We start from the raw sequence: 14,977 nt of genomic DNA, 5'->3' as shown, positions 1-14,977 counted from the left end.
TTCGACTGAAGATGCATCCTGGCAGCTAAATGTAAGATAAAATATATGTAGTGCTATTAGTGAGTCTCTGCAGCATCTCTACGTAATAGCTGGAACATAAGGTTCCCAGAGCAATGTAATTGGTAGATCTGTTTCCTCTACACCATCTTCGCATCTGTCCTGTCTATGTAGGCTGGATACTTGGCTAAAGGTTATTCTGCTTCTTTTTTTTTAAAAAACTTATACACTTCACAGCTTTGCTGAAGTATTTTTTTTATTAAACATTTTTCTCTCTATTAATTTGAAAATCTGAAACAATCTAGAATAAATAAAAATATCAGTATACACAAAGTATTTCAAACAAGATCAGAAATGTCACTGTAGTTTTGCCAAAAGTACACTTATTTTCATGATTTATGAAACTCCCTGTATCTTAAAAGCAGCAGCCAGGCAGCTCTAGATGCTGTACAGTGATATTTGGAAGAGCAGTGCACTGACCTCACAAAACTACAATTTTCTTTCAACGCCATGAATTTACTGGAAAGTGCACGTTGCCAGAACATCATATGCTGCAGCCACCTCAATAAATACCTGCTGTACAGTTAGGCATTCTCCACATGTGAAAGTTCAATGGCCATAAGACATTTCCAAAATGTACACACTTTGGTACTTGAATTTCTACTTTGAACTAAAGAGAAGGGATTTTTTAGCAAAAAGGACACAGGGTAACAGTTCCTGCATATTTTCTTTTGGGCAGCATTCTCTCTATATTTATGGACTTCTAAATTGTGCCAATCTAAAAAAAAATACATTTCAAAGGATTTTCATTTCCCAATTGGAAAAAAAACAACCCAAGACACACAAAGCAATCACCTTATGTGTTCCACTCCCCCATTTCCTGAGTAACCCTCCTCAAACCTTCTGAAAAATTTTTACTTGCTAAAAAGGAAATCTCAGCCTTGCAACAGACCTTTCAAGAAATTCTGAATGCTGTTTCTTGACACAGATTACAGGTGAACAACATTGAGTTAACAAAGTATATCATTGATGTTAAAATGGATCATCTGCTATGCCCTGTCATCTCAGAAGGAAAGTTAGAAAAAAGACTGGTAGCGCATGTATGCCTGGCCCTTTCTTAAATACCTTTGTTTCTGTGAAGATACTGAACTACTTAAAATAACCAGGTCTGTTCAGATTGTCTAAGCAGTTTCCCGTTCGTGAAATTGATCATTTTACAAAGGAGAGAATTTGGTAGGATGTCCCCTAGTGAACTGGCCACAAATCAGCTAGTAAGCATCAGCAGAATGCTACTTCCAGGATCCATCAATGTCACTGTGTGCTGCCCAGAATATAATTTTCTAAGTTTTAAAGGGTCAAGCAGTCACCACTGACAGAAAAAAAAATGCTTTTTCTCTTGGGATCCAAGCATGGAGCTTTACAACAGTTGCCACAACTCCTACCACTGCTAGCAGACATGTATTGTGCTAGGAAGGTCTGGTAGAAAGTATGCCAAAAAAGAAACGAGATCTAGTTATCAGCTAGGATCATGCTTCTTGTGTGTGTTTAATAACACACATAAATACCATTTAGGATTTTTTTTATTAAACGATATTTCCCCCCATTTTTAAATTGACATAAATATGTGTATAATATACGTATGTACATACATATACATGAATACACATATACCTACACATGAAATGTATATGTTTACGTATACGTACACATACATACATATGCATGTATACATAAAATATGAATGTTTTTAACCAACACTGCAAAACAATCTTTAAAGTTCTGTTCATCTTTTTTAAGGGAGGAAAGATCATTTTGCATCCAGCACCACTAGTCATACAACAAAATAAAAGAAAGCCCTAATAAACTTTTCTAGGTTTGACAGCTAATCTACAAGCTAGTAACGTACAAATGACAGGACTGCTAAATCTGATGTCACACACAAATCTAAGCATGTTAAATATGATGAGTGATTTGGTAAGGAAATGATAATCAGAAAGTCTGACCCAGTTAAAGCCTCTCCATAGCAAAGAGAAGACTCCGACTAACTTCCAAAGCCCTGCTAAGGCACCATGGTTTGCCAAGAGATTTGAATGCAGATCTCATAAGCATAAAGAAACATCCATATACACCTTTTCTTTCTGCAGCATGCTGATAGTTTAAGGAACAACAAAAAAGAGAGAGAGAGAGAGAGAGAGAAATTTGGACTACTGCGGGATAGTGGTAAAGTCTGCTGTTGCAGGACTTAGTGAACCATAATGGAACAGCAGTTGTGCCTGAATTAGTGACACTGAATACTCCATCGAGTGATAAAACCCCAAGCCCTAATAGTACCTAATTATGCAAAATAAACATATAAGAATCTAAAAACTAAGAAACAACAGCATAGGTTAAACTATTATTTGTTGTGAGACTGCATTTGAATAATAATAGCTATTTCTTGCAGTGAACTGGGTGTCAGAGCCCCAGGTGCACTAATAAGCCCTAACAAGCCTCCATAAGCCTCGCCTGCAGCTTCCATTCACACCCATGGGCCAGGAGCTCTATTTAAGCTCAGCCCCAGCACCTCAGTCCTGGTCTGACCTGTGGTGCTTGTAGGGGTTTTGGTCTCTAGCTCAGCCCCAGCTCTGGCCATAGGGTCCCTTTATCCAGAAGTCAACCCGTGGGTTGGCTTTCTGGCTTGACAGCCTGGCCTCATCACTATGGATCTGCCCAGTGACCTGATCCTAACTCTCATCTATGGATTGACTTCCTGGGACCTGCCTCCTCACCATGAAACATGCCTGAGGATCTGGGCTCTTGGCTGAACCTGGCCCCCATCTCTGGGTCTGCCCTGCTCACCTCAGCTGGGTGAGGGGTTGGCCCTTGGTGATGAAGGCTCTGCCAGCTCTGTTATTACAATCGGCTCCAGGCTTGCCTTCCTTTTGGGAGTAGCCCTGCTCTTGCTGCTTCTTGATACCAAGTTTAGATGTGGTTAGAGGCTTCTAATGTTTTCAGAAGGACAAACTACCACAAAAAGATGTCATTATGGGAAGAGGCAGCTTTCTAGTTATCCTGGAGAACAAGGGCTGTGACTGGTGTTTGGATCCTGGTATTCCAAGGGATTTCTCTACTGAGGAGTATACAAAGAGTTTCCCAAATTCCAAAAGATGGACTCTGAAACACTACATGGACTAGTTACTGAAAGCAATTGAATTGAGCATGTCAAAACTTACGTGAAAAGTCTGCAATTTTTAAGCCTGTGGTGCAAGAATATGTGGAAGTTTTTACATGCAGAGGAAAAGAATCATAGGGAAAAGCTTCAAACCTAACTGGATATCCTGTAGTGCTTTAACTTTTGAGCAGGGGAAACGTTAATGGAACCACCAGCTGTCAGCTACATCTCAGAGGTAAGAAATTTCTCAATTAAATGATAATTGTCCCAGTGAAGCTCATGGAGATCTTGCAGTGAAAATTAAAAAAAAAGGAAAGACTTTTTCATTGTAGTTGTAAATGCAGAAAGGTGAACAAAGGAGTGAACTTCCACAGAGGTACATGGAAATAGGAATCCAGTTAAATAGATCTAAAAGGAATGGTTTCTTGCATCAGTAAGATGGAAAAGACAGGCTTTAGTATTTCAATTGTAACATATATACAGAACTGCCTAAAGAGAGGGCAATACTGAGTTACTCTGAAAATGTAAAGTTCATGGTACACAGGGAAGTAACTAGTAAGGATCCCTGTGAATCTGCCTTGGGGTTGTTATTTGATATTTCCACTAATGGTCTTGGCACAAAACCAGGACTGTGTTAATTACTTCTGCTAGTGACAAAACTGGAAGGCAATTCTACATTGGAAGTCAACGTAGAAAGAGGATATCCCCAGCACAGAATAAGATGACCTTGAGAACTGGTGTGTAGAAATATTGCTTTGCAGTAATGACACAAAGTGCCAGTTCATGCTCAGGAACTTCAGCAAACTGGTGAGTCATCACTGAAAAATGGCAAAAGAGCTGATTCCATTAAGTCAATAACAGCATGTCCATGAGCCACCAGTCTGATACAGCCAGCCAAAAGAAAGGTAGTCTTGGAAGAAATAAAGCACTCTTTTTTTGTAAGAGGCTATGGTGATAAGAAACCTGTCAAAACACCTTACCTGGAGTATTCAGGAAAGGTATTTAGCTGTAATACATGCACAGAATTTGCTGAGGGAAGGAAAGCATATCTTAAAAATTAGATTGAACAGGTATGACTGCTTTTTCTAAATATGTCTGGTAGTCAAACAGAAGAAAAGATAATGCTGATACAAGTACATAAACAAGTATGAACTTATGTAAACTTTGAGCTCAAAAATCAAATGTACTCTGAAGTTCAATTAATTTTCAAATGTCTGAAATGGGTATTTAAAGAGTGGGTATTCTACTAAAGTGGTGCCATTCAAGTTAATAACTGAATGTAAGCATTTTGTTATGATTACTTTGTTTTAAGGATGTATGGCTAATGCATACACAGCAGCTCCAAGACTAGACTGGCACAAAGGCTCCCTGCTTTGCAATAAATTTCATTTTAAAAAATATGGGTAAATATCTTATAGCTAAGACAACACAAGCATTGCATTTTAAACTGCTAGGTACGTACACAAGAAGAATAGAAATTGATTTATATTTATTGGAGAAAATATTTGGGCTTCTGAAGTTCTTCCTGAAGACTAGGAATATTGTTCTCATAAGCAAGGCTTCTGTACTTGACCACCCTCCTCCAAATAACCAATTGCTTTAGTAATCATACTGCTCCTTGTTAAAGGCACTGACAGCTCAAAAGCCAATACAATTTTGGTTTTCCTCTGTAGTTAGATTTTACTAGAAAGTCTGATGAATACCAGTGTAAAATCACTCTGCATTACTGCCAATAGCATCTATGAAGTATGTTGACTCAGAAGTGATCTAAGATCACCCTGCTACTAAAAGAGAAGGTCCTGCCCAAACAAAAGAAAGATTATATTTCAGCAGGCAAAGCGAGCTGATCTGACCCATATGTGGCCTCTGAATGACAAGTCAACATTAAAGATGTGGTAAGAATGTGCCTTGCAGTGGTAGCGAAGCCCTAGATCACCTTAGTGAGCCCTACGTGCCTTAAGGAAGTAGTAACATGCAATATCGTTGATACATTAACTAATAAATATTTTTATGGTCTATTAGGTAAATAAACAAAGCAGCTTTTATTTCAAAACTGTTTTTAAGCAAACACTAAGTGGAAAGTCATTGAATTTTTAAGGAACATTTTTTAAGATGAGATTTAAGGAGTTTCTACTTTATATTGTTACCTCAGGTAATCAGGTTAAGTGTGTATCTGGGTTCATAGGACATAACAATAAGTGTAGGAAATCTTTTCAAGTTAGTAAAACACTTCAGGCTGGATGCTGTGAAATCCTGTTTTCTAATCAGAGTCCTAATTTTCTATTAAATTGGAGGTTAGTGAGCATTGCTTATGCAAGGGCCACATTAAATTTGGCAGAAAAAAATTGTCTTCTTTATCTCCCCAAGAAACACACTCAATCTTCTCTGTTTGTTTCAGAAAAGGCGAAGTCCTCTGATATTTATTGGGGTGTTCAGCTGATTGGTTTAGAGGAGCTTTTTTGGTTTATGCCTTAACTGCTTCCTGTCTAAAGTCAACTGCATTTTAGGGAACAACCTGATGTTTGGTTTAATTGTCAATAGTTGAGCAGACCTCCAGCAGTCTCAAAACATTTTAAGTTTTTGGTAACATGATTCTGCCCTTCATTTTTTTTGGAGGCTAAACTCCTCTTTATTTTCTCCCCATGTAGTAAATCATCCACCAGAGAGCTTGATACAGGAATAATTGTTTTCAACTTTCTGCTATCTTGCATCTTTTGGCACATTGTTTTATATTTTATTTCCAGTTGTTATCCCACTAGGGGGGACAGTAACTTCTTTGGTTTTATGAAGACTGTTCCTAAAAGGTAGCAGAAATGAGAAAAGACAAATTATGGTACCATAAATGAGCTACAGGAAACATGGTCTAGATTACAGGTTTTTGACTCCTTCTTATTTCACCTCATGTTTTTTAATGAAAATACTATATTGATATTTAGTACTGTGTTGTCACAAGTCTGTCTACTCTGCTTTGAATAAAGCAGAAGTAACTTTACAGAAATCAATATTTGTGACCACACTGGAAGTGAGTCTACAGGAAAAAGTGTAGTGTCTGCTCTGTGTCCATAGAACTGAAAGGCAGAGCCCTGGAGGAATGGACAGAACATCAGGGAATGTGCTGAAGATAATAGGGTTTTTCTTAGTATGGAAACCCCCTAATGGTGTTTAAAAAAATTTTAAACAAAAAATGCAAATAACTTCAACTGCAAATCTACCCATTATGGTGTCAGAAATACTATCATCTAGCTGCTCTTTATAATGTAGTCTCCTTACTTACCTGGCACTAAGTGATCACTCCACTGTTTGAAAATAATGGAAATTAACACACAGATAACAGATGAAGAGAATTTGTAGCATAGCTGTAAAAGTTAGTTGACAAAACTCACTAATGAGAATTTCCAACTAAAATAACTGATTAGGAATTAATTCAGTTCATTGATTTACATTTTTAGCTTGCTTACAATACTAATAACATTTCAGAGTGGTCTGCTCAGAATGGTTTGTCAGTTTGGGTCAAGTTTATTTCTAAAGTAGCCTCTTAATAGAGTGGAGGCTTGTTGTTTGAAAATGTCTGCGTGGGAATGCTCGCTGATTGTATATTAATGTCCATCTTCAAAGAGTAGGGAAGTAGCTCCTAGATTTAATGAAGAATTAAATGCTATTAGCCCAAGAGAATATTGTTTAATGGATAGCACCTTGGCTTGTTGAGTCTCATTTGCTCTGCTATACATGTCAGTTGTGGAGTTGGCCTCTACAAACAGGAATAATTTTGTATATTTTACATGAACTTATTCTTCTCTGTCCCACCCCCACACAATGGAGGCTATTTGAAGGGCATCCGCATTGAAATTTATTGCACTGAAATTTTTAACACTGAATTTGCATTAGACTTCTACAATCTCTATTCACAATAGTCACAGGAAGAACTGCACAATATTTCAGGTTACTAAAGCCAGCAACTTTTAAGAACTAACTGCCAATGCTATAAATTGAAATTCCAAGTATTTCTGTTCAAGCTAACACTGAAGAACAAGAAAAAATAATATATCATATTTTGGCAACTCTTATATTATAATCAGAAGCTCAGAATATTCATCTTTTCTGTTAAGCAAAGCATTATTGTACCTCCCTTAGCCATGCAATCTTTTCAATTGTATCATTATTTCAAAGAAGGTGGAGCATACCTGCTGGCTGCCTCTTTGTGCGGAAGTCAGAGTGACAGACACAGGGAAGAAAGAACACTACAAAGATCCTCCATTTCCAGTCTCCAGATTTCCTCTTTAGGTACTGGAAATACTATTAGTAAGTTTTGCTTATTTGATTTTTTTTCCCTAGCAACAGTTAATTCTTACAGGTATTGGCTCAAAGTGGAAAACATCACCTACGTGATTATTTTCACCTTGAGAAATAAGTAGGAATAAAAAAATCTCATTAAGAGAAACGTAGAAATTTCTGGAAGTATTATGTTGCAGCTCATCTCAAATTATAATTAATGACTTGGTAATTAAGAACTAAAGTCATATCTACCCAATTGTTTACCTAAAGACCTTATACTCTGACTAGGTAAACACTATCCACTTGCACTTTGTGCCATTTGACCTGGAGACATGCCACTGAAGTGAAGCAGTCATCTGTCTGACAGATGGAAAGGTACAATTCCACATGGATAGCATGGAATATGCTAGAGCAGAACATATTGAGCTATTTCATATTTTTACCTTGCCTATGATAAAGACCCATCATAAAACTTTATCAGATCAGAAGGGAGAAAGAATATTTGTGCCAAATTGCCACAGAAATAAACAAAAAGCCCTAATTCAAGCATAATGAATGCTATCAAGGCATACCCTTTCCTATCTGAGATGCTCTAGACAGGCTGCTTTAAACTTTCTTATGATGTATTGCATTCTTTTTGAGTTGTTGCTTCATATATGCTGTTTTCTTTGTCTATTTTCTCACCATCACACTAAAAATAACAAGCTGGCAGCTGGTCATGTTAATACCTAGTGTTAACCAAACCATCAGCCACATACAGCTCTGACTTCTAGAAGAGAAGAAAATAAATTTTGCATGCATAAAATAACAATACCTGAATTCAGCTTTTCATTAAACTTAAATACCTTGTAAACACTTCACATAATCTAAGATGAACAAAGCATAAAAAAAAATAAAACAAGCCTTATTTGAGGTTGTTTCTATTACTTTTATTGGCTACCTGCTGTCTATACCCACCTGATGGGACCAGCAATGACCATCTGTCCTATAATTGATGCTTGAACTATGAAATAAGTATGACAATATTGGGTAATATAAACACACCATTAAACCAGGCAAAAATTATTCAGTCAATAAAATACCTAAATGGAAATAATATGGAAATAAAAAAAAAATATCCATTGCACCCATTCTAATACAAGTTCCAAGCTAGAATTTGGGAGTATTTAATTTATTTGAGATGACTCCATAAAATGGAAACAGAACAATTCTACAGTGTAAAGAGACCATATTGGTTTTCTAGAATAAATCATGGGGTTTTGAACAATAAGATCAGTTAGAAAATGTTGAAATAGTTCATATGTATTCTATTTTCTTTAACAAAAATGCTCTTCAAAATACTTGGGTGGGTGGGGAACTAGTACATACCTGAAAAATTAAAATGTGGTTCTGCTCTAAGTGAGGACTGTGAAAATGAAATCATGATATTCCACAATTCTTTGATTACAAGGTCCTCTAGACCAGGGCTTCTCATTTTACAAAGGAAACATTTTTCCTTCTAAATGTCAGTCTGCCAATTTACCTTCAAGCAGAACAGCAAAACTGATTTTCTTGCCTTCTCAATCATTCTCTTTAAAAATTACAATTATGAATGTCAGGTTAGTCCTGAATGACATGTGCATAATGTGGTTACATCCAGTTAGTTTGCCCCTAATCCAGCCCTCATTTTCATCTTAATTCCTTATAATTTGTGGCGTATCTATCTTCCTGGTACATTACCAGCTGGGTTTTTCTCCATTTTAGACAGAGTAGACTGTAGATCCTTACAACCTTTTCAGAAAATCAATTCCTACTGAAATGTTTCAATATGAAGACAGTAATCAGGACAAAAAAAATGCACTTCATTCCCACTGCCAGCTGAGTGTGCCTTGATGCATGCATGCACATGAAAGCCAATTCTGTACCTGGAACATGATAATCTGAACAACTCTGGCGCACGTGGGAAAAGTACCTTGTCATGGTGGCTTCAAAAGTTTTATTTAAAGTAGTAGTACGAGAAAGGCAAATCAGAAGCACTTTTTTAACATTTCAGTATATTCAGACTGAATCATAAAATAGCTTATTAGAATAGAAATCTGTCTTTTTTTCTGTTCTTTCTTCTGACTAGAGAAGAAACATGGCAAATATAAACAAATATGGGAATATTATCCACTTTGTTAACAGGCTTGGAATGAAGTAAGCATAAGAAATAGCAGGAGTTTTCCATACCACTTCAATAAGCGCCTTGGTTTCCTTACTGTGAGGCAGAGGGAAAACGCCAAAGAAAAGAGATTTAAAATATATAAACTATTAAACCTTACCTTGCCAGCCTGGTTTGCACACTGGTTTGACATTAACTCGTACTAAGACATCTTCTGTTGCATGTTTTTGCCCACAGTCAAAAGCCGTTACCATTATCTCATACTGGTGCTGTTTATCATAGTTCAGTTTCTCGGTGTTTCTGATGTTACCTATAGATTCAATATAAGATAACATTCAGAAATTACTTCTTGGCTAAGCATATACAGACTGTAACATTTGGGTCCTGATTAAGTCCTTTGTGACCAGAAAGCTCTCTGAAGCACATGGGACATCCACAGGCAGGTCAGTTATGAGGAATGGGAAGTACTTATTTCTCTGCTGGATTGAAATAAAATTAGTTCTTAGGCAAATATAAGATGCTAGGGGTATAATATGGGCATGTCTATATTAGAAAACATCTGCTCAACAACTTTCTAAAGTAAGACTGTAAGACTAATTAGCTGTTACATCTTGATGTAAAGTATGAGTAGGTGCAACCTCATTTTCCACATCTTCACAGAATACACTGCTTTAATATGGCAGCGACATTCCTGAGATCCACTGCTGAACGTCTCCCCAGCCTCAGTATCTTCCTTTTTTCCCCTAAAGCTATTACCCTTTAGGTGAGAGAGATTTTTAGCCCTTTAACACCTTTCCGTGGGTTTTAAAAATGGGAAAAAAAACCAGAATGACCTTCTACGTTAGAGCGCTTAGCAGTATTTGATATGGCAGCACAGTTATCACACAGAAAATAAAAATCAGCAACAACAGGCTAAACCTGACACACACAAAGGCGACAAATTACCTGGTTTGGGAACAAAGACATTACAACTTTCACAAGGAAAGGGAAAGATCTTTCTCGGAGTACTTCCTGCAGGATTGGAAGATTACTGTGCAAAATGTATGGTTTTGTAATTAATGAGTTCAGCATTTTAATTCTGTCCATTTCCACTGAAATGCACTTGCTCAAATTGAAACTTGACTGTGTAATGTTTCACACTTTTGCTCAGGCCTGTTGGTTATACCATCACTTTGAATGACAATGTTTGTTCTACAATTCAAGAAAAACTTAACTGTTTTCAAGCATGGATCTGCAAAATCAAGTTGTTTGGGCTAAATTTGGCATGGGAAGCACCCAAATCCTGGAATTTAGTCAGATACAGTGATCTGATTCCCATAGGTGCTGGTTATAGTATCTGTTAAGCATGCTGGCATTATTTGGGGGTTTGGGTGTGGGGTTTTTTATTCATTCAAATGAATGAGAGAGAGGTGAAAGCAGATGAATGAAACTTAAGTCTTTCACTAAACCTCCATTAGTTTGACAAGCAAAGGGTTTTAGCAGGTGTCTCTCTGATGCACACTCCTTATCTTGTCAGAGCCCAACACTTTTCTGACTACAACTACATTAAAGCCAACTTTAGTAGTTTAATTGAAACTGATGCAAACCTTTTCAGGTCAGGCCTGAAGGAAGTCTGCTTATGCAATTATCACCGTCTTCTGGTTCAAAATCTGTAGTTTAAAAAGACCCTTACATCTGCAGCTATAAATCAAGCCCAATACCTCACTTTCTGTTGACTTCGAGTCTTTACGCCTCCCTTCCTGAGCAGGGCACAGGGAGGAACAAGCCCTATCACTATTTTCGTTTCAAACGGAGAAGCAGAATGACCTGCTGAAGGCTAATATGGAAACAGTACTGTGTCCTGCAGCTTCCTTGGTTCTCTCTCTCAGGCACCTCACCTTGCCAGGCATTTTCCAGTCTGCCATGTAGACAGCTCTTCCCATCACAAAAGCAACTGCAATAACGATATCCACTACTACATTATTTTTGAGTTAGTAATTGGCAAAACAATTTACCCATTTTACTATCTTGAGTTGCTTGATTAGTACCTTCCTAAGAGGACTTGATGAAAAATTGCCACTGTATAATTAATTATTCCTTTAATATCTGCTCAGCTGTTCTTTCCTTTCTGCACTATATTACTTCTCACATGAATCTTTATACTTCCCTATTTGGTTCTCCTTGGTATTATTGTAGTCCATGATCAGCAGAGATCATTCTCAAGAAACCAAAATTGTCTGAATCTACCTTAGCAGACTGCTAGAACTTGTGTGGCACACTAACTGTCCTCTAAGATTCATAAATCATTACAACATATTCGCATTTCATGAAAAGTATCTTCCAAAATTTGTATTTCATTATGGTCTTTTAAGATTTGGACTACATAGATTCTGACTATTAGGTGGTGTTCTGGAAGGTCATTTGGATGTCTTGCAGATGTTACCCAAGAGTTTATTGATTTTTGTAATTATTCTATTTTTCTGTTACCTCTGATGCTTTATGCTTATTTGTTATTTTACAATTTAATCGATATGATTAAGAAGTGAACAGAAGGGAAGCACTATAAATACAGACTAATTAAAGTTTTAGAGACAATAGACTGAGAATTTCTATTTACATCTCACCCATAAACAAAAAGGTAATCAATAACATTAAAAAAAGAAAATTTTAATGGGAGAAGTAAGTACTTTTCTACACAGTTCACAATTAGGCCATAAAATCAATTTTTTCTCAGGCTTTCTAAATCTCTTCCTGGAAGTACCCAGAGCTTTAAGAGATTTTAAAAAACACAAAACAGATAAGTGATAACAGGAGTATAAAAATTCCTGCCTGAGGACACACCTCTGTTTCTTTAGGGTCAGGTTTGGGGATAGTTTGATACAGACTTCCCTCTTTTATGGCTGTCTTTCATCTTATTTTGGAGCAGTCACAAGAACGGGGAAAGGCTTGACTAGTTTACTATGGCAATTCCCTCTTAAATTCCATACTTCCTGCGTGTGTAAGAAGTATAAAACTGAATCTCCTAACTCTTACAAGAGATGAGGGCTAGCGTTGTCACATGAGTGGCCTCTGACTTCAGTCTGCTCATAACAGTGGCAGCTCAACGTTCCCAGCTGCCAAGAGCCACCAGGAGCTGTATTTGACTGTAAGTCAATTGAAGGATTAGAATTGCTTCTTGTCAAAAAGATGCACTTTTCAATGATAGTGGAGAGAAATTGTGGTTTAATAAATAAATATCACATGCAAATACTTAACTATAAGTAAGTTTCACTACTTTTCTAACAAGATGAAGTTGGCATAGCTCCTAACACAGATCTCAGTGCTGTAAAGGACAAGCTTGGGAGATCCTGTCCATGTGTATTTGCTAAGATATGTAAGTTGATAGAACCTGTAGTGACTGGACAGATAAGTCAGTAACTCATCTTCATATTGAACAATCTGAATATGTATTTGTGAAGTGCTTCCCAGCGGTGGGTGGCAAATATAGTTATCCCCATTTTAGAGATGAGAGTAGGTCAGAGCCATGATAGAATTTGTATCTATATCTGAATTCTCTTATCTGACCACGATCCCTGACAAATGAAGGCAGAAAATGCATAAAAATATTGTTCTGCTGGCATTGCAACAGATCTGTGCATTGTGGTTTAATTTTTGTTACCTGAAAAAAGTCTACACAATATTGATACGACAACTGACTTGATTGGGATTCTCTGCTAGAGGACAGCTAGACTAAACTGCATGCACAAGTCTCTTAAAACATATTATACCTTTAGTTCCAGTTCTTTGCATAGCAAAACATAAATTTGTCCTTTGCCTTTACATGATTGTATTTTATGACCAAGAGTTCATTACCTTCCAAGTTAGGCTCATCATATACAAGAGTCAATTTTATTAGTGTTATGGTTTCATAACACAATGTAATTTTATTCACAAAGAATTGCATACCAAGGGTCAAAGTTGCCAAATGTAAATGGGAAGCTTTATATTACCCACCTTTAGGTGCCTAACTTACAAAGACCTACAAGAACTACACCAGAGCTGAATGCTGGGTGCCTATCCGCTTACGCCTCTCAATTTGGTGATGTGAAGTAGACTGTGCACTGCTACAGTCTGGAGCACTCTCTTCCTTTCTGCAAATGTTCCCCAATGTATAACATAATTTTTCAGGACAAAATGCTCCCTGGATTGATCTAGATACAAGAAATAAGTTTTGCCTAAAAAGACAATGATCTACCAAAAGACAAAAGCTGATGGAATAGCATGTTCATCTTTCTAAAGGCCTGTGTTTGTGGTTAGTTTCATAGGTTGGTGGTGGAAAAAATCTACCATCTGGGTCTGATAATGGTATGTTTTCCTCACACACCCCCTCCTTTTGGGGCCCTCTGCAATATTTAGATTTGATTTTAAGCATCTGGTTAAGTATTCTTTCTGGGCAATGAAATTCCACACTTAATGTTACTGAAAAGCAGATAAAATCATAACTTGCAGAACACACAAGAACATAGATTTGTTTTTCCACAATGGGTAAAACCCCTATAAACAAAATCCTAATTAGCACAGTATTAACAGACAGTCCCAGGCATCTCATACATCTATTTTAATCATCCTATAGGTAACAAAAATGGACACAATGCCAAAGAATTTGCACCAGAGAAAGGTGGCACAGACGCATTCTCAGCAGTGAAATGTGTTGGAACTAAGCAACATATTTCTGTCACAAAATAAAAGTGCAACCATCTATTCTAACTCTGTCTCTAATCCCAGTGGGTTTAAGCAATTACCATTATCTAAAAAAATTGCAAATTAGACTGGGATTACTGTTGATTGTGGCAGGGCTGTTCTTTTAGTGAACAAATAGATCAAAAAATATTAATTGAATTCATGACCAAGAAACTGCAAGTATTACAACCTTATACCAATTATTCACTACAGGCTTTAAAGTCATGTTTAAATCAATGATTTTCTCATTGCCTTTGCTAAACAGCAGGTCGCAGGCACATGAGGACAAAGATGTAACCAAGGGTTCCTGACACTTCACATGCTTTTGATCATGCCTCAGACTAAGAAACCCATGATCACTCGTGAGCCAGCTGCACTGTGTGATAGGAGTGCTGAAAAGGCATAAGGAATAGAAATGCCTGCTCTGTATCATACAAATCTCAGTGTATCCATATCCATGATATCTGTCACAAACCTGGTATGAAATTATGAAACCACCTGCGACTCATGTAAGTAACCAGCCCCATGCTGGCAAGTCACATGGAGCTCTGGAAAAATAATGGTTTCAAGCAAAAATATGGAGAACTTTCTTTTATGACAACGTGGCAAATCTCAAAATTAGAAAAAAATCCATAAAGACGAAAAGCTTCTAGGGAATTGCACACAAACATCTACTCCCAAATGCCCTCTTCCTGTAAAAAATCCTTTGTGCAAATGCT

At 37.1% G+C, this 14,977-nt stretch overlaps 1 protein-coding gene across 1 annotated transcript in view; it reads right to left on the bottom strand.

Moving 5' to 3' along the window:
- Positions 1-14,977, bottom strand: part of CLSTN2 (calsyntenin 2) — a 268,987-nt gene that overhangs the window by 74,971 nt on the left and 179,039 nt on the right. Inside the window, exon 6 of the mRNA XM_009325105.1 lies at positions 9,721-9,870. Within this exon, the coding sequence (XP_009323380.1) occupies positions 9,721-9,870 (150 nt within the window). The remainder of the gene's footprint in view (positions 1-9,720; positions 9,871-14,977) is intronic.

This window comes from Pygoscelis adeliae, unplaced genomic scaffold (genome assembly GCF_000699105.1).
Source record: "Pygoscelis adeliae isolate BGI_AS28 unplaced genomic scaffold, ASM69910v1 Scaffold155, whole genome shotgun sequence".
Taxonomy (NCBI): Eukaryota; Metazoa; Chordata; class Aves; order Sphenisciformes; family Spheniscidae; genus Pygoscelis; species Pygoscelis adeliae.
This window is presented reverse-complemented; position numbering and strand designations above follow the sequence as displayed.